A 20696-nucleotide genomic window follows, 5' to 3' on the forward strand; every position below is an offset into this window, starting at 1 on the left:
CAAGGTGGTCAGTGGCTTCTCAGATTGGATTTTTAAAATAACCATTTTATGGAGATAATTCACATACCATGCAATTTGCCCATATAAAGTATATAATTCAGTAGTTTTTAATATAGTCACAGAGTTGTACAGCTATCACCACAATAATTTTAGAACATGTTCATTTTCCTATAGCGCTAGGCAGCTACTAATCTGTTTTCTACCTCTATAGGTTTGCCTCTTCTAAACATTTCATATAAATGGAGTCATACAATATGTGGTCCTTGGTGACTAGCTTCTTTCACTTACAATGTTTCAAGGTTCATACATGTTGAAGCACATATCAGTATTCCATTTCCTTTTACTGCTATGTAATATTCCACTTTCTGGATTACCATATGACAGAATATTTTGTGTTTATCAGTTGATGTTTGGGTTGTTTCTACTTTTTGCTAGTAATGAAAAAATATGCTATAATTACATAATAGTCAAATACTGGAAATAACCAGTCGTCTTTCAGTGGGCAAATGATTAAACAAATGATACAGCCATACCATAGAATAGCATTCAACAGTGAAAAGGAACAAATTATTGATACGACAGCCTCTGTAAATCTTCAGTAAGTGATGCTGAGTGAAAAAAGCCAATCCCCAAAGGTTTTCTATATTGCATATTTTCATTTGTATAATATTCTTTTTTTTTTTTTGACAGTCTCTGGCTCTGTCGTCCAGGCTGGAGTGCAGTGGTGCGATCTGGGCTCACTGCAACCTCCGCCTCCCGGGTCCACGCCATTCTCCTGCCTCAGCCTCCCAAATAGCTGGGACTACAGGCTATAATCCCAGTCAGTAATCGCTGGGAGGCCGAGACGGGCGGATCACGAGGTCAGGAGATCGAGACCATCCTGGCTAACACAGTGAAACCCCATCTCTACTAAAAGATACAAAAAACTAGCCGGGCAAGGTGGCGGGCGCCTGTAGTCCCAGCTACTAGGGAGACTGAGGCAGGAGAATGGCGTAAACCCGGGCGGCGGAGCTTGCAGTGAACTGAGATCCGGCCACTGCACTCCAGCCTGGACAACAGAGCGAGACTCTGTCTCCAAAAAAAAAAAACAAAAAAAATTCTTAGGTGAGGAAAGAACATGCTGTACTATAAAATTCAGGAGGGCCCTGAAAATTGTGGTATTAATATTTTCCTTTGTGTTGAGATTCAATTTGTTTTATATTGGATTAATGTTTATGTATATGTTTTTGATTTTTTTTTGCTTTGTTTTGAAATCATTTCAGACTTACAAAAGAGATGGCAAAAATAGTGAAAGAATTCCTGTTTGTCCTTTACCCAGATTCCCTAAATGATAATATCTTCCATAACCACGTTGTAATTATCAGGTTCAGGAAATTAACATTGATGTAAATACCATTATCAAATTTACAGATTCTATTTAAATTTCACCAATTGTCTACTAATGTCCTTTTCCTGGTCTAGGATCTGATCCAAGATTACATGTTGCCTTTAATTGTCACGTCTTAGTCTCCTTTGTCTTTTTAATCTGGAGCAGTTCCTTAGTCTTTATTTTTCTTTTTTTTTCTTTTCTTTTGTTTTTTTTTTTTTTGAGACAGAGTCTCACTCTGTCGCCCAGGCTGGAGTGCAGTGGCACGATCTCAGCTCACTGCAAGCTACGCCTCCCGGGTTCACGCCCTTCTCCTGCCTCAGCCTCCCGAGTAGCTGGGACTACAGGCGCCCGCCACCACGCCCAGCTAATTTTTTTTGTATTTTTAGTAGAGATGGGGTTTCACTGTGTTAGCCAGGATGGTCTCAATCTCCTGACCTCGTGATCCGCCCGCCTTGGCCTCCCAAAGTGCTGGGATTACAGGCGTGAGCCACCGCGCCCAGCCTTGACATGATTGAAGAGTACTGGCCAGTTTTGTAGAATGATCCTCAATTTAAGGCGCAGTCAATTGATTTGATTCAGAGTAACATAGTCTTCTGCAGTTCTGCTTTGAAATGGTTGAATATACTGAAACATTGCAGAAATATTCTTACCTGTGAATAATAATCCTAGGGGTTGGATGGTTGAGGGACTGGATAGAAACGTAATCATTGGCAGTATCTTTAAGTGGCTCTGTGTTTAGAGTATCTGTTTAATAGGTGCTTATTTTCAAAAATCCTCCCCCAAAAATGTGCTTTTAGGTATGTAATTCATAGAGTCATAAACAGTCCTTTGTAATATCCTCAGAGAGCTTGAAAATGTTTTTATCTTTCTGCAGTGCTGACATTGATGTGTTTTAAATGGGTAGACATTGTGCTATTTGCAAAGCCTTCTATCTAAACTAAGCAGATAATTGTAACATTTTATCTGTGACTGGCTAAAGTTCTTTTAACACCCATATTTCTTAAAGCAAATTGTAAACTATTTTTGCATGAATACAGAATTTTTTTTGTTTTGTTTTGTTTTTTGTTTGTTTGTTTGTTTTTTTGAGATGGAGTCTCACTCTGTCACCCAGGCTGGAGTGCAATGGCATGATCTCAGCTCACTGCAACTTCCGCCTCCCGGGTTCAAGCGATTCTCCTGCCTCAGCCTCCCAAGTAGCTGGGATTACAGGCACCTGCCACCACGCCCGACTAATTTTTTGTATTTTTAGTAAATGCGGTCTTTCACTATGTTGGCCAGGCTAGTCTCGAACTCCTGACCTTGTGATCTGCCCGCCTTGGCCTCCCACAGTGCTGGGATTATGGGCATGAGCCACTGTGCCCGACCTGAATACAGAAACTTTTTTGCCTCACCCATCGCCCAGATTGGAATGCAGTGGTGTGATCATGGCTCACTGCAGCCTCAACCTCCTGGGCTCAAGGAATCCTCCCACCTCCACCTCCTGAGTAGCTAGGACTATAGGACTACAGGTGCCTGCCAACACATACGGCTTTTTTTTTTTTTTCAATTTATTTTGTAGAGACAGGGTTTCACTATGTTGCCCAGGATGATCTGGAACTCCTGGGCTCAAGTGATCCTCCCACCTCAGTCTCCCAAAATGCTGGGATTATAAGCATGAGCCACCATGCCCAGCCTAAACTCTATTAAAAAAAAAAATGCAAAAATGTGATTTACTGTAAGAGTACTATTTTAAAAATATTAACACGTAAAGAAATATGTAATAAGCTACAATATTTCTTCAAAAAAATCAGTCTTACTCTCCTCTCTGGCATATATTCATTCTCAATTAGCATTTCCTACCCCTTCTCCCTTCCGTTTCCTACCTGACCATAACTTCTAGGGCATTGTTTTTCAAGCTGTGGGTCACAACCCATTAGTGGATCATGAATCTATTTGACTAGCGTTTATTAAAATGAAATAGATTAAAATAGAAAATACCGGAATGTACCACGTAGTAAGGGGAAGTATGTCATTAATTTATTTCAGTTATGTATCTTATATGTTTGTATGTGAATACAATATCAAATGTTTGAAAGCCACCATTCTAGAGTATTTCATCTATTTGTATCTTGAACCTAATGTTTTTTAAATATGCATGTTGAATAGTTGTTGCATAAATATTTGCATAAAATTTTTAAAACTAGAATTTTGTATATACATGATACTTTGTTTCTTTTTTTTTTTTTTTTTTTTTAATCAGTGTTGACCAGGTTGGCTTCAAATGTGTAGCCTCGCCTCCCAGAGTGCCAGGGCAACCGGCCTGGGCCACCACGGCTCCCAACATGATACTTTGTTTCTAATCTGCATGGCCAAAGGCTACATCAGAGGGAAACCCTTAGTGTTCACAAGTTTTATAACTACTTTTTAAAAATTTGTTCTTTGAAGCATTTTCAAAGACTGTTATTGAAGACTATTTTTTTCCCAATGTAATTCATACTGGTTTGTACTAGTTCCTATTACTCTGAAATACTTAGAAAGTATGCCTTTGCATATGTGGTATTAAAAATAAGAGTTGGGGGCTAGGCACAGAAGCTCATGCCCTGTAATCTTACCGCTTTGGGAGGCCAAGGCAGGAGGATCACTTCAGCGCAGCTGGGCACAGTGGCTCATGCCTGTAATCCCAACACTTTGGGAGGCTGAGGTGGGCAGATCACGAGGTCAGGAGTTCGAGAGCAGCATGGTCAATATGGTGAAACCCCATCTCTACTAAAAACAATTCAAAAATTAGCTGGGCGTGGTGGCACATGCCTATAGCCCCAACTACTCGGGAGGCTGAGGCAGGAGAATCTCTTGAACCCGGGAGGCACAGGTTGCAGTGAGCAGAGATCACATCACTGCACTCCAGCTTGGGTGACAGAGTGAGACTCCATCTCAAAAAAGAAAAAAAAAAAAAAACCACACAGTTGGTGACATTAACATGATTGAACCATAAGTTTCTGTTAGCTCTGAAAGTATCAATTTCCAATCAAGCGTTATAATCTAAGATCTTTTTTGTTGTTGTTTTTTTTTTTTTTTTTTTGAGACGGAGTCTCGCTCTGCCGCCCAGGCTGGAGTGCAGTGGCCGGATGTCAGCTCACTGCAAGCTCCGCCTCCCAGGTTCACGCCATTCTCCTGCCTCAGCCTCCCGAGTAGCTGGGACTACAGGCGCCCGCCACCTCACCCGGCTAGTTTTTGGTATTTTTTTAGTAGAGACGGGGTTTCACCGTATTAGCCAGGATGGTCTCGATCTCCTGACCTCGTGATCCACCCGTCTCAGCCTCCCAAAGTGCTGGGATTACAGGCTTGAGCCACCGTGCCTGGCCCTAAGATCTTTTTATAAGAATAAAAAATTGTTCTAATATTTTTGAGAAGCTACTTTTCAAAGTTGCACCTGTTACTCTGAGGGCAAAATGTAAAAGTTCTGCTTCACCCATGTAAATTTTGAATTTAATGAATTTATCATGAATGTCCTTCTTTGTGTTTATTAATGCAGATAACAAGAGTAATCCACAGACTTAAAACATGAGCTCAGATGCCAGCCAAGGCGTGATTACCACTCCCCCTCCTCCCAGCATTCCTCACAAAGAGAGATATTTTGACCGCATCAATGAAAATGACCCAGAATACATTAGGGAGAGGAATATGTCTCCTGATCTACGACAAGACTTCAACATGATGGAGCAGAGGAAACGAGTTACTCAGATCCTGCAAAGTCCTGTGAGTTGAATTAGAAGGCTGTAATTTTCCTCCCTCTTTAGAAATATTAGTATAATAAGGTAGAAGGTTTCTGAAACTACCCTCAGGTTAAAAGAGGGGTGGAGGAGAGTGGCGACTGGTTGCTTCCAGTCTTAACAACAGAGCCTTAACGACAAACTAGTATTGTGTTTGGTGGTTTAAATTTTGTGTTTTCTGGGTATAGCTCTTTATTAAAGGAGGATAAACGATTTTACTTAATTCAGGGACACCCAATTCAGACTGAATATGTAAAGAGAAGAAAGGCATGACTCAAGTCATAGGGACCAATAAATAAGTTAGGTATATCCCATGCACTATTTTCTTCTTCCTTTGGGTACCTTGACACTCAGAGCAGCATAAGACTTAAGGTTTTTGAGGAAGTCTGTGATTTGGCAGCCTAATATTACATATGCCTACTGCAGGCACATGTGCATACACACTAAATTAACTAAATTAAAAGTGGATTATAGGCCAGGCTCAGTGGCTCACATGTGTAATCCCAGCATTTTGGGAAGCCAAGGCAGGAGGATCACTTGAGCACAGGAGTTTGAAACCAGCCTAGGCAGTATAGTGAATCCTTCTCTTTACAAAAAAATTTAAAAAGTAACTGGGTGTAGTGGTGTGCACATGTAGTCCCAGCTACTCCTGGGAGGCTGAGGCAGGAAGATCACTTGAGCCCAAAAGGTCAAGGCTGCAGTGAGCCATGATCATGCCACTGCATTCCACCCTGGACCACAGAGTGAGACCTTGTCTCAAAAAAAAAAAAATTCAACTCAAGCCGAAAATCCTGTCTGCACAGCAATACTCAGACTTTGTGAATCATATTCAAGTGATCTGTTTTCTTACAAAACCTTAGTGGAAATGTATTAATACATTATGGAAAATGAGAGAACAGCTTGATTTAAAATGCAAAGTGAATTCGTAACTTTATGCATAATGAAGATCATGCACCCCTAAGACAGAGTTCAACACACAGATACATGATGCCTAGGTTAGGGCTATATTAGGTTTCCAACTTGGGTGTCAAAGTTAGCACCAAGGCATAGAGCTGCCTGAAGTAGCCCTGGTAAATCATTTTTGTTATGTCCTTGTGAATTTAATCATAGAGGTGAGCCCAGAACCAAAGGGGAAATCAACTGTGAGTAATTAATTCTCCCATATCAGTGGCCTTGGTGAAAGCATAGAAGTACAAGTTATAAGAACAATGTAAGCTTTGTGTAATTTTATTTTTTTTATAGTGCCCACTTTAAAGAAACTCTTTCCAAATGGGAAGATTCATCAGAAAAGTCATGATGAGAGAGTAAATGTTCAGTGCCTTACTTTATGCAAACTTGAGCGTCTAGGTTTATAAAGACTTGAAGAGCACATTAATTATTTAGATCAAAATAGATTTGTTTCCTTCTCTGAAGAAACCCCATTTTTAAGAACTACCTTACTAGACCGGAAATGGTGGCTCATGCCTGTTGTAATCCCAGCACTTTAGGATGCCAAGGTGAGAGGATTGCTTGAGCCCAGGAGTTTGAGACGAGCCTGGGCAACATAGTGAGACCCGGTCTCTGCAAGAAATTAAAAAATTAGTAGAGTGTGGTGGTGTGAGTCTGTGTCTCATACTTAGGAGGTGAAAGGATTACTTGAGCCCAGTAAATCAAGGCTACAATGAGCTGTGATCACACCATGGCACTCCAGCCTGGATGACAGAGCAAGACTCTGTCTCAAAAAAATTTTTTAAAGAACTTATCAACCAAATGATTGTAAAATGATTGTAGTAACAGATAGCATATAGTAACTGAAAGAATGAAATGAAGTTTCAGTTTTGGTTAAAGTTGTTAAATATTGAGATTTCTTTAGGAAGTATCTCAAAGAAGACCACTGAATTCTAACTGTAGAGTTTAAATGAAAAAAAGTACTAAACTCCATTTTTATGCCAGGGTTTTTGTCTTATAGTTTACCCATTACACTAAAGGTGCACAATGTTAAGTAGAATAATTTTTTATACTTAGTATTTCTATCTGTAAATTGACCTAAAAGTAGCAATTTTACTTATGCCTTGGGGAACTTGATGAAATACTGTGAAAGGGCAAACACATAGTTTATCATTTCCTTATTCACTTAACAAGAGTGATCATTTTCTGCCCAGAGAGGTACAAAGAAGGCTGAGATTTAAAATAATTAAAAGTTGATATTTTTTTTCCTAGATCTTGGCTAATGAATTTAAAATCTTCTTTGTGAAAGACTTAGGAAAGTGTATACATTTTGTCTTCCTGCCATATTTTAGGACAGTGATTTTTAAGTTTCTTTTAATGCAACAGAAACTTCACCAAGGGAAGTGATGCTTGGTGGCTTGTGTTAGTTATCTACTGCTAAAATAACAGATTATTCCAGAATTTAGCAGCTTAAAACAAGCATTCATTATCTCACCATTTCTGTGGGTCAGAAGTTTAGGACAGTTTAGCTGGCTCAAGTTCTCTGATGAAGTTGCAGTCAATATGTTAGCCAGGGCTGCTGTCATTTGAAGGCTTTACTGGGGCTGGAGTATCCACTCTGAAGATGGATCACTCACATGCTGTTGGCAAAAGACCACCATTCCTTGCCATGTGGACCTTTTCTAAAGCTGCTTGAGTGTTCTTCCCCAGAGCAAGGATCCAAGAGAGAGCAGCCTGCAGTGCTGCTTTAGAACTAATCTCAGACATCACACACTATCACTTCTACCGTATTTATTAGTTAGAAGTGAGTCATTTAATTCTCCCTATGCTCCAGGGGAGAGAAATTAAGCTCCATCTTTTGAGGAGAGAATTGTCTACTCTCTGGTTACTATTTAGAGACAGGGTCTTACTCTGTTGCTCAGGCTAGTGCACAGTGGCTGTTAACAGGCACAATCATAGCACACAAAATCCTGTGCTCAAGCAATCCTCTTGCCTCACTCAGCCTCTTGAGTAGCTGGGACTACAGGTATGTGCCACCATGCCTGGCAGGTCACAATTTATTTTAAAGGAGCTGCAGTCCTTCCGCTACAATTTATTTTTCTTCCTCCTACATGCAAAATACACTCATCTTCTCCTAGCACCTCCTAAAAAGTCTTGTCCCACTGCAACATTAGCTTGAATCTAGAATCTCATCTAAATGTGGTCCAGCTGCAGATGATCCTCCTCAGGGTGTAGAACCTTAAGTACAGGTCCTGTCAATCTATTGATCTGTGAAATAAAGATTCATGTTATCTGCTCCCCAGTGGCAGGAGAGGGCATAAGATAGCTGCTATAGACATTCCTCTTCAAAAAGGAGAAAATTGGGAGATACAAAGGAGTCACTGGTCGAAAGCAATTGTAAATCCATCTGGACAAATGTTTGGAAGTTTTTTGATTAGGACTCAGTCCTGCTGTTTACCAGGACTGAACCTCCCTGGTGCTTGGCTCTGATCACTAGGTTCTTGGTTGCACTGTCTAAATCATCCTCCTTTTTCTTGAAAGGTAACCTGTGTTTGCCACTTTGTGTTTTTCTTAATCTGCTTTCTTCTTACAGAAGTTTTAGGGGTCCAAAGGCCCCTTTTCCTTTTATACTGTCTTTGTTCCTTTCAGCCCAAGCTTACAGTGTTTCTGCTGATATAATTCTTTTAAAAATTTTGTGAGTCCTCTGTAAATATTGGGATTCACTCTGTTAGACAAAATCCATAACCAATAAAGATTAAAATCAGATTTTACTAATTCATGTTTGTAAGTGACAAATTTGTACACCTTCTATTTAAAATTCTCAGTTAATTTAGGTAGAAGGGAAATCAGGAGAGAAATTAATAAAAGCAAAATATAATACTTTTTTATTAAACACGTACTATGTGCCAAGCACCTATTATGTGTCTTTAATCCTCAAAGCAATTCAGTTAAAGAAGTATTAAGATGCCTAGGTTACAGATGCGTAAACTGAAACTTAGAGACATTAAATAACTTGCTGAAGTTTTACAGCTTAGTTAAATGATGTGGTCAGAATTTAAACTCCAAAGCTCACACCTGTAATCACTAGGCTGTACAACTTATAGCATTCAATGACAACAAATTCTGCCTATATGTTTTTATATCATCTTATCTTCAAAGCCTGATGCTCAAGTTAATTCAACACAGCCTAGAAGAGTTTATAATCACAAGACATTTTGGTGTAAATGTAAATTTGGATGACAAAAATCACCCCTTTTTGCCTTGAGCTGAGAAAATAACAATTTTTCTTATGCTGGCCCTCAGGTATTACTTATTTCTAGGAATTTCACAACCTTTTTATCATATTTAAATTTTTAAATAAAATATTTATCTTAGAAATCAAATACCACTTGGTAAATTAATTTGGCTTGAAATTTTGTTGCAGTAGAGAAAATCCACAAGTTCTCTGTGTCCGCTGTACTCGTATATAACGTCTGTGGAGACCTTAAGTTGTAATTTATCCCCTTTTCTCAAAATGAAGTGTCCAGGACAAACTCTTGGAATTAAGTGATGCCTTTTCAAAGTTAAAGAAGCATATAAGTTGAAAAACTAAGCAATAGCACATTGAACACAAGAGAGTTATTAAATTCTGAATGCATGGATAAACGGATAGTGAATAGCTGGGTGGGCTTTGAAACATTAAACATTTGAATATTGTCCAACAGTCTCCTACTGAACTTGACTGCTTAATAAGGAAAACAGTTGCTGGGCTTCGTAAGCCTTACCACCATGAGAAGCAGTTTAGACTGGTTGACACAAATGTGCAGTGTTATTCTGAAAAATAACAGGAGTGTATGTGGTGGTAGCCTGGGCACATGACATACTAATAGCTTTTAATAACAGGGCAATGCATACTGCTGCAAGCTTATTTTGATGCAAGGAGAAACGTCAAAGCCATATACATTTTAGGATATCACTGGAAGTAAGGCCTGAGTGTTAACAGTGTTCCTTAATTCAAATAATTGGTCAAAAGTCACCATGATCTGTGGTCAGTTGAGAAGTTTAAGATGCAGATATTCTTTATTTACATTTCTGTTGTACACAGCTTCAAGAAAAATATTCTAACCTTTAACTTCATGTTAATTAAGACTTAGATATAGGAGAAAGACCATCCAGAAGAAAATATGGTTTATTTGTTTTTTCTCCTTTCAGCAGGGCCAGTGGTATTCTAGTTCCAAATGAGTACATTTCTTAATGGAGGAATTCTAACTAAGTTTGTTATGCTCCTAATTCTGCTTTAGGAGAGCTCTAATAACATAATTATAGGGTGCCTTGGGAGCAGCAAATCTGTAAATCTTTTTTTTTTTTTTTTTTTTTTTTTTTACTTTTTGCCCCAATTTTCCTCTCTAGTAATTTTGAGGTAAAACATCCAGATGTGGATATTTAAAATTCATCTCTGATGTCTCCAATATTTATCAGTGTTATTATCTGAGTGTAAGTTAGACATTACTGATAAATCAGCCAACATGGAGTTTTTTTGTTTTTTTTAGCATTAATTGAAATAATTTTATCAGGTGAGGTTTTCTTACAAACTCAAATTGGTTCTCTTTTCTGTGACTTAAATATTTTATCTCCTGCCACTTTCTCCTGAAAGTTCTGACCGGATACAGAGCGTTAAAATGTGACACCTCAAGTGAATTCTACTTTTGGATTATAGTATTCTGGAATATATGAGTACTTAAAGTGTATTCTTAGCCTACATGAATCTTAAATCTCTGAATATTTGACATTTTTAGAAGTTCATTTTTGTCCATACTTTATTAATTCAAAGTTTATAGCCTCACTCCCTCAACATTGATAGATATATAAAATAAAAGGGTGTGAGATTCAGATAAGGCTTTTAAGGCACCCTGTCTCTAACTTAAACGTTTTGCTTTTCACCTAGTGATTTTTTTCCCATACTTTTTGGACCTGTGTTTGAAGAGCTGTTCAAACTATAATGTTCTGGGGGCAAATTAAGTTTTCGAGTAGAATTTTGTTTGAGTTGAAGAATTAAATGGCTTTTTAAAAGTTTATAACATTCAATGATGATGAATTTCTTATTTAAAGAAAATAAATCTTACCTAGTAGATTATGGGCAGGACTAATTACACAGGAAGGATTTCTCATTCAAGTAATAGACTGATAAGACTGTTTTCTAGCTAATAACCTATGAAATGGATCTTTGCTACCTTAACTGAATCCAGATTGAGATCAAATTCTTCACTTTCTTTGTATCTAGGAAAATGAAAAGAAACTCTAACTTAGTATTAATTGAGCACTGAACTACACACTCAGGGAGAATCTAGAAATGTGACAGACACAGTTTCAGTCCTCAGATAATATGGTATAGCAGAGTAGGAAAATAGTTAAACAATCACAGTCATACAATAGGTACCCTAAGTATAGTATGGGGAAACATTCACAGTGAAGTGCAGAAGAGAAAAAATACAGAGATTCCTCCTAACTTGGATGATTAGGTAACTTCAAGGAGAAGGTAGCATTTATGATGTGTTGAATAAAGGAAATAATTCATTAGGAAGAAGAACAGTGGAAGTCAATACTTCCATTGGACGAAGGAGATCCAGCAGGGCTCGAGAAGTGCAAGTTGCGATCAGAGAATGCTGCATGAACCTCATAGGCTAAAGCATGAGGTAGTAATGGCGAAAAAATTACATAGCAGCAGACTATGGAAATTTTGCAGTACCAAGCCATTTTGACCTAGGTTAGGAGTCAGTACATTTTCTCGTCATTGCCCATTTTGTTTACACAATTTTTTAATGAAAGTGTTTGTTTTGGATCTGGGTTCAAATTTTGCTTTGCCTACCACTTACTAGCTATGTGACATTAGGAAGCTCATTGAACTTCAGCTTCAGTTTCCTTGTTGGTAAAATGGGGAAAATACCTTACACGGTTGTGACAATTAAAATAAGAGCATGCAGTACAGCATGTAGCACGTAGTAGGCAACTATTTTTTGGAAATTATGTATTTATTGCTAATTTGAAGTACGTTATGCTTTTGTGGCAACACTTTGAAGATTTTAATTCCTTAGACTATATTTTGGTTTTTGAAGGTCTTGAATCTGTCACCCTGCTGGCATTCTGGTTTATTCATCTTCACAAAATTTAACAACTACCACTGCCTCCTCTTCTATGCTCTTCTGTATCTGAGAAAGAAGACATAGTTTATGCCATGGTTTTGTGTATATGTTGTTTGATCTTCTAACCCAACTCTTCTTTAGTGGAAACTCCAGGGAACTGTTGGCTAATCTGACAAGCACAGTATGTGGCCTCACCACCGTGATTAGAAATTAAGTTTCTCATTATGCTTTGATGATTTCTTAGCTACAAGAGGGCAAGTACTTAACCTGGTATTCCAGGATCACCATAATCTGCCACTCTATATATGTATTTTTGCTTTATCTACCATTGCAATCTAATGCTCTAATCTAGCCTAAGAGGTTTACTCAACATTTCAGATCACAACATTCCTGCTACTTTGGTTTCAGAGATACAACCCAACTCTGATTAAAATTAGGAAAAGATCCTGTGCCCAGTTGAGGGTTCCAGATTTGAATCTTTATTCCATTTACTTATTAGCTTTGTAACCTCAAGCAAGTCATTGCCTATCTCAGGGCTTTGTGGCGAGACTCAAATGAATCAACTATAAAGGATTACTAACATTGAACTTTAGTAAAAATATGATTACCCATCTCAAAGATAAATAAAATTTTTATCTTAATATTTTAATGAAAGCTCAATAAATTTACTGATAAATTTTAAAAATCAGCTGAAATTAGTAATTATATTAGTCATTTTTTATATTAGTCTTATATTAGTAATTTTTACACTTACTGTTGTAAGACTTAGGTAATTATCTGAACAATATTTCAGAAACATTTGAAACATGTAAAAATGAGTTATAAATGTTCATGACAACATATTAAACCTTTTTTGCACTGGAAGAATTCTTATCTGTTGAAGCACTGTGAACTGTAAAAAAGGCTGGGGAGATTTCATATACTTTGAAAACTGTTGTTTTTTTTTAACCTGTACTGCGTAGAAGCTATTCGTCAGCTTTGAAGGAGACATTCGTATTTTCCCTCTTATTTTTAATTTGATTTCAGAAGGGCTTATACATGCCTCTATGACACCATAGCTATCCCAAAGGTTTTAGAATGGTACTCACATATTGTGGGATATATGGTAATGAAGAAAGCATTTCACTAATGTAAAAAGAGCATTGGACCTGTGTCCTTGCCTCTCTCATTTACTAGCTGTATGTCCATGAACAAGTTTTCAACCTTTCTTTTTTAACTTTCTCATACTACCCAGTAGAAATTTCTCACCAGTTTTATAAATAGTTGTGATTCTCTTGAGCACTTGGTTGTTTTTTTTTTTTTTTTAATCTAAAAACCATTGTGAATCAGTACACTGAGCAGGCTGTCTTAATTTGTGTTGGCTGCCAGAGTTGAGATAAAATTTGTTCCATCTCTAGCAAATGCATACAATTTTATGGCATTCACTTTGTATCTTAACCTCATTCCTGGCTCCATCTACCCTCCTTATGCTTATTCTCTCTTCAGCTTTATTTTTCTTACCTATATGTTTTTTTGTAGCATTTTAATCTATAGAAGTTGCCTTAAATTTTTCCTGGAAGAAAGGTGCAAGACATTTAATAAAATAGATAATGCCTACTTTTCAAAGCTATTGTAATATATGTAATGAGTGATACACATAGTAGGTATCATTAATTTTGGGTTTTTAAAACTGAATCAAAGAATATTGGTTATAACTACTTTGAACTGAGAAAAATTTAAATAGTTTAGTTCTGAAGGGAAGATAGAGTTCCAGAAGAGCAGACTGGCCTGTTGCCATGTGTCCAGAAGTTTTCTGTACTTAAAAGATAAATGAGGATATCTGGAAGATTTTTTCCTTTCAGCCTTAAGCATGGTAAAATAGTTACGTTACTTATCTGTATGAAGGTGTCCATCTATCTTGTATACAGCTCTTAGCCATCTTATCTTCACAGAGTCTTGGATGAACAAGAAAACTCCCTAATGGAGTTTTCTGATAAATGAAGTATGTCTTTGTAGAGGATATTTTACAGGACAGTTTTTCTGATTTAAATTGTATATTTAAATGAACTAGATACAGTCAGTAGAACCAGATGTTTTTCAACTTATATTATGTGAATGATTTATACTTAACAAGCTTTGAATTTGTAAAAAGAAAAGCCATATTTAACTTGCATAAACTGCTCCATGAACTTAGGATTCAAATGTGGTCACAATGAGTATTTTTAAAAATTAATCACTCAAATATCCACTTGCCTTATTAGCAGAAAGTACACCATCTTTCTCTTGGAATTTCTGCTTTTCTTTGAATTCTTCCAGAACTTTAGTGACTTACACTGACTAGGTTCATCAGTGGCCTCCATATCCAAGATGGGTGTGGGTCGTGTAATCATGCATCTGTATATATGTATGTGAGGGAGACACACTAGAGTCTGTTCAGCCCACCACTGCTATTGTACTTCCCTTCCCCATGATAGAATGTTGAAAACCAGTCTTAAAACTGTTCAATAGGAGCTATAGGTTCACTGTTGACCCAGATGCTTGTGCAGGCCACCACAGTGCATCAGGGAAGGATCTTCCTGTGCTAAGCTCAGTTAGGATGTTCCATGGTCCCTTATGGTTGAGCACCCAATATTACAACTATTAGCACCCAGTTCTTAGAGTTCACATCATGGAAACCTCTCAATTATTGTTCTAAGTGCACTGCAAACACTGAATCAGAACTGGTCCTAACATCTACCACCTCATACCTTTAGAGCCACATTTCCCCTTACCACCATGTGTTCCTATGCTATTTTTTTTTTTAAAAAAGTTCCTGGAGGAACATGGTGGCTCACATCTGTAATCCCACCACTTTGGGCAGCCAAGACGGGTGGATCACTTGAGGACAGGAGTTTGAGACCAACCTCACCAACATGGTGAAACCCCATCTCTACTAAAAATACAAAAATTAGCCAGGCATGGTGGTGCACACCTATAATCCCAGCTACTTGGGAGGCTGAGATAGAAGAATCACTTGAACCCAGGAGGTGGAGGTTGCAGTGAGCTAAGATTATGCCACTGCACTCCAATCTGGGCAACAGAGCGAGGAAAAAAAAAAAAAGTTTCCTAGACCTCTGGGAAACTCTCTCAGAAAGGCTCCATCTAAGCAGAGACTCCAGGAGATTTTATTCCTACCCTCATGAGGCAGACCACTGTCAGTGACTCAAAAGAGATTCACTCTTCTAAAGGAGGTTTTTTATCTCCCAGGTATTCATACCTACCCTTCTTGGAGGTAGCGATTCCAGAATAATTTTCTGCCTTCTCCCTCTTAGGCAAAGTGGGGGAAATGGAACTTAATTTCTGGCAGGGCATCCTGCTACATAAGTAGCTGATCTCAAATGGAAGAGCAAGGGTTAAGTGACTTACGTTGCAAGAGCCTTCATCTTTAAAATGAAATAGACATGAGCAAGAGAACAAATGACAGACTTATTAAAATAAGTGTCAGTTGGGTTTGATGGAAAGTCAGAACCAACTATTTGTGATGCGAAGGACTGGGAGAAGTTTCAGATGATGAACCATATTAGTAACTTGAGGATTACTGGAATAGGGGCGTTCTCTTAATGTTCAGGATTTTGATCCATATAAATACTGTTTCTGCCACTATCTCACCCCAACCCACCCCCAAAAAGATACAGAACTCCAGAATAGGAACATATGGAACCCAAAGTTCCATTAAAAAACTGCCATGTATCACAGTGTTGCAGAAGAGTAATTAGAACTCAACTCTTATTAATTTGTTTTCAGAGTTTATGGAGCTAAGGAATTGCCATGGAAATAATAAAATAGAAATGATGATTTAGTATGTCTCAGTGAAAACTTTTGCCATTGAGTCACTCTGTATTCAAAGTTGTGCCCCATTCACATGGGGACTCTGTCTTTTTGTTTTGTTTTGTTTCGTTTTTTTGTTTTTTTTGAGACGGAGTTTCGCTCTCATTGCCCAGGCTGGAGTGCAATGGCACGATCTTGGCTCACTGCATGCCTCCTCCTTCCAAGTTCAAGCTATTCTCCTGCCTCAGCCTCCCAAGTAGCTGGGATTACAGGCATGCACCAGCATGCCTGGCTAATTTTGTATTTTTAGTAGAGACAGGTTTCTCCATGTTGGTCAGGCTGGTCTCCAACTCCCGACCTCAGGTGATCCGCCCGCCTCGGTCTCCCAAAGTGCTGGGATTACAGGCGTGAGCCACCGTGCCCGGCTGGGGACTCTGTCTCAGGTAAGCAAGGAGTGGGTCACCGTTTTTTACAGCAGTTTCTTGGTGCTTGAATTGTATATTAATAAGAGGAGTTGTATCTGTGCCTGTCTAGTATAGATACTACAATATCTCATTTTCATTGACATTAAGAATGCCTAGTGGTTCCTCCCCCTTAAAGCAAGCTTCTTGCTGCTTCTTCCAGTGCTTTGGTTTTATTGTTTTGTGTTTTATATTTGTTTTTAAATAGTACAGGTAAAAGCTATTCAGAAGAGGGATGGGGGAAAGATTGATTGTATCGGAGCAAGTTACTTTTGGGCCATTCTGCTGCAAGTGAGATATGCTTGCTCAGTCGTTATTTTTGTGTATTACAGGCCTTTCGGGAAGACTTGGAATGCCTTATTCAGGAACAGATGAAGAAAGGCCACAACCCAACTGGATTACTAGCATTACAACAGATTGCAGATTACATCATGGCCAATTCTTTCTCGGGTTTTTCTTCACCTCCCCTCAGTATGTCAGTTTTGCAGAGTTTTAAACATTATAATTTTACTTCCACTTTGGAACAGTGTACATCTCTAGCAACATATTCTGCTCAGGTTCAGTTCTTAAGTTTATAACATCTAATACTTAGAGTAACATAGTGTTAGAACCTCCTACCTTTTCATATCAACCAGGCATTTACTACACTTTATACAGATTATAAGATGATATAAGACATGGTCTGCGCTGGGACCTGTGGCATGTGTCAGTAGTCCCAGCCACATGGGAGGCTGAGGTGGGAGAAATGCTTGAGTCCAGGAGTTCGAGACCAGCCTAGCAACAAAGTGAAAACTTTGTCTCTATTTTTGTTTTTTTTTGTTGTTGTTGTTCGTGTTTGTTTGTTTGTTTGTTTTGAGACAAGAGTCTTGCTCTGTCACCTAGGTTGGAATACAGTGGCCTGATCTCGGCTCACTGCAACCTCTGCCTCCCAGGCTCAAGTGATTCTCCTGCCTCAGCCTCCTGAATAGCTGGGATTACAGGTGCATGCCACCATGCCTGGCTAATTTTTTGTATTTTTAGTAGAGACGGGGTTTCACCATGTTGGTCAGGCTGGTCTCGAACTCCTGACCTTGTGATCCGCCCACCTCAGCCTCCCAAAGTGCTGGGATTACAGGCATGAGCCTCTGCACCAGGCCACGCTTGTCTCTATTTTCTAAAATAATCTGATTTTAATGTGGCTGGATATAAATCATATCACAGTTGGATTTGGAAGTTTGGGTTTTATTCCTAACTTTGATGGGAAGCCATTTTAAGCAGAAGGATGATTTTAAAAGACCACTATATTTTCTGTGTGAAGAATGAACTGGGAGATTTCATAGTACTATTAACAAAAATAGAATAGTCCAGAGTTGGAGATCTAGTTTGGCTTGGGAAATGGAGGAAGTTCAACTTTGGGCATGCTCCATTTGCATTGCCAAGACATTGCAGCAATTGGAAATGCAGTCAGCTTAGGAGAAACATTTGGCAAATAGACATAGAGAAATAGTACTCAAAGCGTGGACATTGATTAAATAATCATACAAGAGGGTATGGGCTGACAAAAGATTCCAAAGAGAAAACCTCAAAAGCTCAAAGAGGAAGACTAGTCAGAGAAGACAGAAATAGTAAAAGAAGCTGCCCTGCAAGTGTCCTGGATTCCATGGCGGGAACAAGGAGCTACAGGAGACCTTGGCCTGCTGACTGGAATGTGCAAAGGCACGGCAGGAGGAAAGCCGTGTGCCACTGTTCGGAGGTCAGGAAATAGCAACCAGTTGCCTGAAATACTTAACGTTGTGTTGTGAAAAGCGGAAGTTGGAAAGTTACGGGGAGAGTAGGAGACAGGTTAATGACTGACTCTAAAATTTTGTCAGAAATTATACTATTTTGTGTGGCTTATATATTAAAACTATTCAAATTACTTCAGAACATCTCAAAATTAAAAGGTTTTACATTGAAATATTCTCTTTAAAAGTTCTTGCTCATATTCTCAGGTTAAAAGCAGTGCTTTGGAAAACTCAATGGCTTTATGCATAATGAATTTACAAAGAAAGGGGCTACAGCCAAGGACAAGAATGAGGCTTATTGCAGGGCATGAGTTAAGGGCTGAACTCAAGTGTGGACAACGAGGGACCTTATGAAGAAAACAGTCATGGAATGTGGTGGCAAATTATATATGGTAACCCGGGAGAGGTTAAGAGGTAGAGGTTACTTACAGTTTGAGCCTACAGGAATGGTAATATCAATATTAGAAGCAAAGTAAAGAGAAGAGAGAAGGTAAGAAAAACCAGGAGAGAGAAGATAAAATCACCTTTAGACCCTTTTAATTTTGATGTTATTGTGTTGTAGGCAGTAAGAAATGGCAGGCTAGGCTGGGCACAGTGGCTTATGCCTATAATCCTAGCACTTTGGGAGGCCAAGGCAGGAGGATCACTGGAGGCCAGGAGTTCAAGACCAGCCTGGGCAACATAGTGAGACCCTGTCTCCACTAAAAAATTAAAAAATTAGCCAGGTGTGGCAGCGTGCCCTGTAGTCATAGCTACTCAGGAGGCTGAGGTGGAAGGCTTGCTTGAGCCTAGGAGTTCAAGGCTGCAGTGAACCATGATCACACCACTGCACTGCAGCCCGGGGGACAGAGTGAGACCCTGCCTCTTAAAAAAAAAAAAAAAAAAAAAAGGCTGGGGCCAGGCACAGTGGCCTAGGCCTATAATCCCACCACTTTGGGAGGCCAAGGCGGGTGGATCATCTATCATCTGAGGTCAGGAGTTCGAGACCACCCTGACCAACAAGGAAAAACCCCATCTCTACTAAAACTACTAAATTAGCTGGGCATGGTGACATATGCCTGTAATCCCAGCTACTCAGGAGGCTGAGGCAGGAGAATTGCTTTGAACCCGGGAGGCGGAGGTTGCGGTGAACTGAGATCACGCCATTGCACTCCATCCTGGATAACAAGGGCAAAACTCCATCTCAAAAAAAAAAAAAAAAGAAAAGAGAAGCAGGCTGGAAAATGGGGAGGAGGAGCTGATCAGAACTAAAGACCAGGGAGTGAGTCGTCTACACAAAAATAACAGTAGGGAGGCTCAAGAGTCTGTAATGTTTTTGCAGGGAAATGTAAAATGAGAAAGAACATAGTGGAGGACTGAGCTTTGGGAAAGAGCCACAGTTGGGCAAAGGAAACAGATGAACTTGGAGAAAAGCAGGTGGACAAGGAACAAGAGATCTGAGATAGTATCGCATGGGCCTGGAGAAGAGTTCTAGGAATGAGGCAGTGTAAATTGTGTTAAGCTGTAAAAAGGTCAAGGAGAATGAAGACTGAGCAAAAGTTGAACTTGGTAACAGTTGAACTTGGCAATTAGATCATCAGAGACCTTCAAGATCTTCAGTAGGACAGAAATCATACTACTATTTGCATGCATTATTTTCCATCTCAAATTTTTTTGTGTGTTTGAATAAAAGTCAAGAGAGATAATAGAAAAGTAGCTTTCTGTTGAGGTCTTTTCATCATAAAACTAGCAATAACTTCAGTATTTAACAGTTTTACCCTTGGAGATATATGTAACAATTTTTCCCCAGTGGTGTGAGCCTTTGATATAGTCACTCCTTAGCAAGCACTAGATGAAGCAACTTTTACTAAGCAATCAAAGATAGCTGATACTTATTTTACTCTCAGTGTACCTCTCTGAAGGAGAATAAGCTAATAAAATACTGTATGGGCTGATAAATTTCAGATCATTATATACAAGGCTGGGATACTCCCAGATGCAGGCTACTTCCTGGCAACTAATTTCCAGGTAAGGGATTGCATGACTTGTATCTCTCTCCACATTTTTTGTTCTTTTAGGTCTTGGCATGGTCACACCTATCAATGACCTTCCTGGTGCAGATACATCCTCATATGTGAAGGGAGAAAAACTTACTCGCTGTAAACTTGCCAGCCTGTACAGACTTGTAGACTTGTTTGGATGGGCACACCTGGCAAATACCTATATCTCAGTGAGTTCTTCAGCTTTCAATTCCTTTTTGAAAAAATTCCAACTAGCAGGCAACTATACTTTTCTTACCTTTACCTGGAAGTCCAGTTTTCAGACTTATTCTCTAAACCTAGTATGCTAGATCGCAGCCAAATACTGATTTAAACCTTATTCCCAAGGGAGAGGCTACAGTTCCCCCACCTTTCTTCTCCCCTTACTATCTGTGTTGTTCCTTTGGTTCAGACCAAGTGTAGAATCTATCCAGGAAGAAATCCTTCTGTCAAAATTGTCCCTCTCCATGATAATTATGTCTGAGCATCAGTGGATCAGTGGCT

The 20696-nt window shown here is 38.9% G+C and overlaps 1 protein-coding gene across 23 annotated transcripts in view; it reads left to right on the forward strand.

The window, feature by feature from the left end:
* Positions 1 to 20696, forward strand: part of ADD3 (adducin 3) — a 129480-nt gene that overhangs the window by 89868 nt on the left and 18916 nt on the right. For 22 of the 23 annotated variants that reach the window (XM_077947481.1, XM_015148127.3, XM_015148135.3 and 19 more), the window contains 3 exons: positions 4881 to 5104; positions 16744 to 16882; positions 20232 to 20383. In XM_077947481.1, the coding sequence (XP_077803607.1) occupies positions 4910 to 5104; positions 16744 to 16882; positions 20232 to 20383 (486 nt within the window). In that variant the 5' untranslated portion in view covers positions 4881 to 4909. Of the gene's footprint in view, positions 1 to 4880; positions 5105 to 16743; positions 18144 to 20231; positions 20384 to 20696 lie in introns of all 23 variants that reach the window. The other variant, XM_077947493.1, reaches the window with a different exon arrangement.

Source organism: Macaca mulatta, chromosome 9 (genome assembly GCF_049350105.2).
Source record: "Macaca mulatta isolate MMU2019108-1 chromosome 9, T2T-MMU8v2.0, whole genome shotgun sequence".
Lineage (NCBI taxonomy): Eukaryota > Metazoa > Chordata > Mammalia > Primates > Cercopithecidae > Macaca > Macaca mulatta.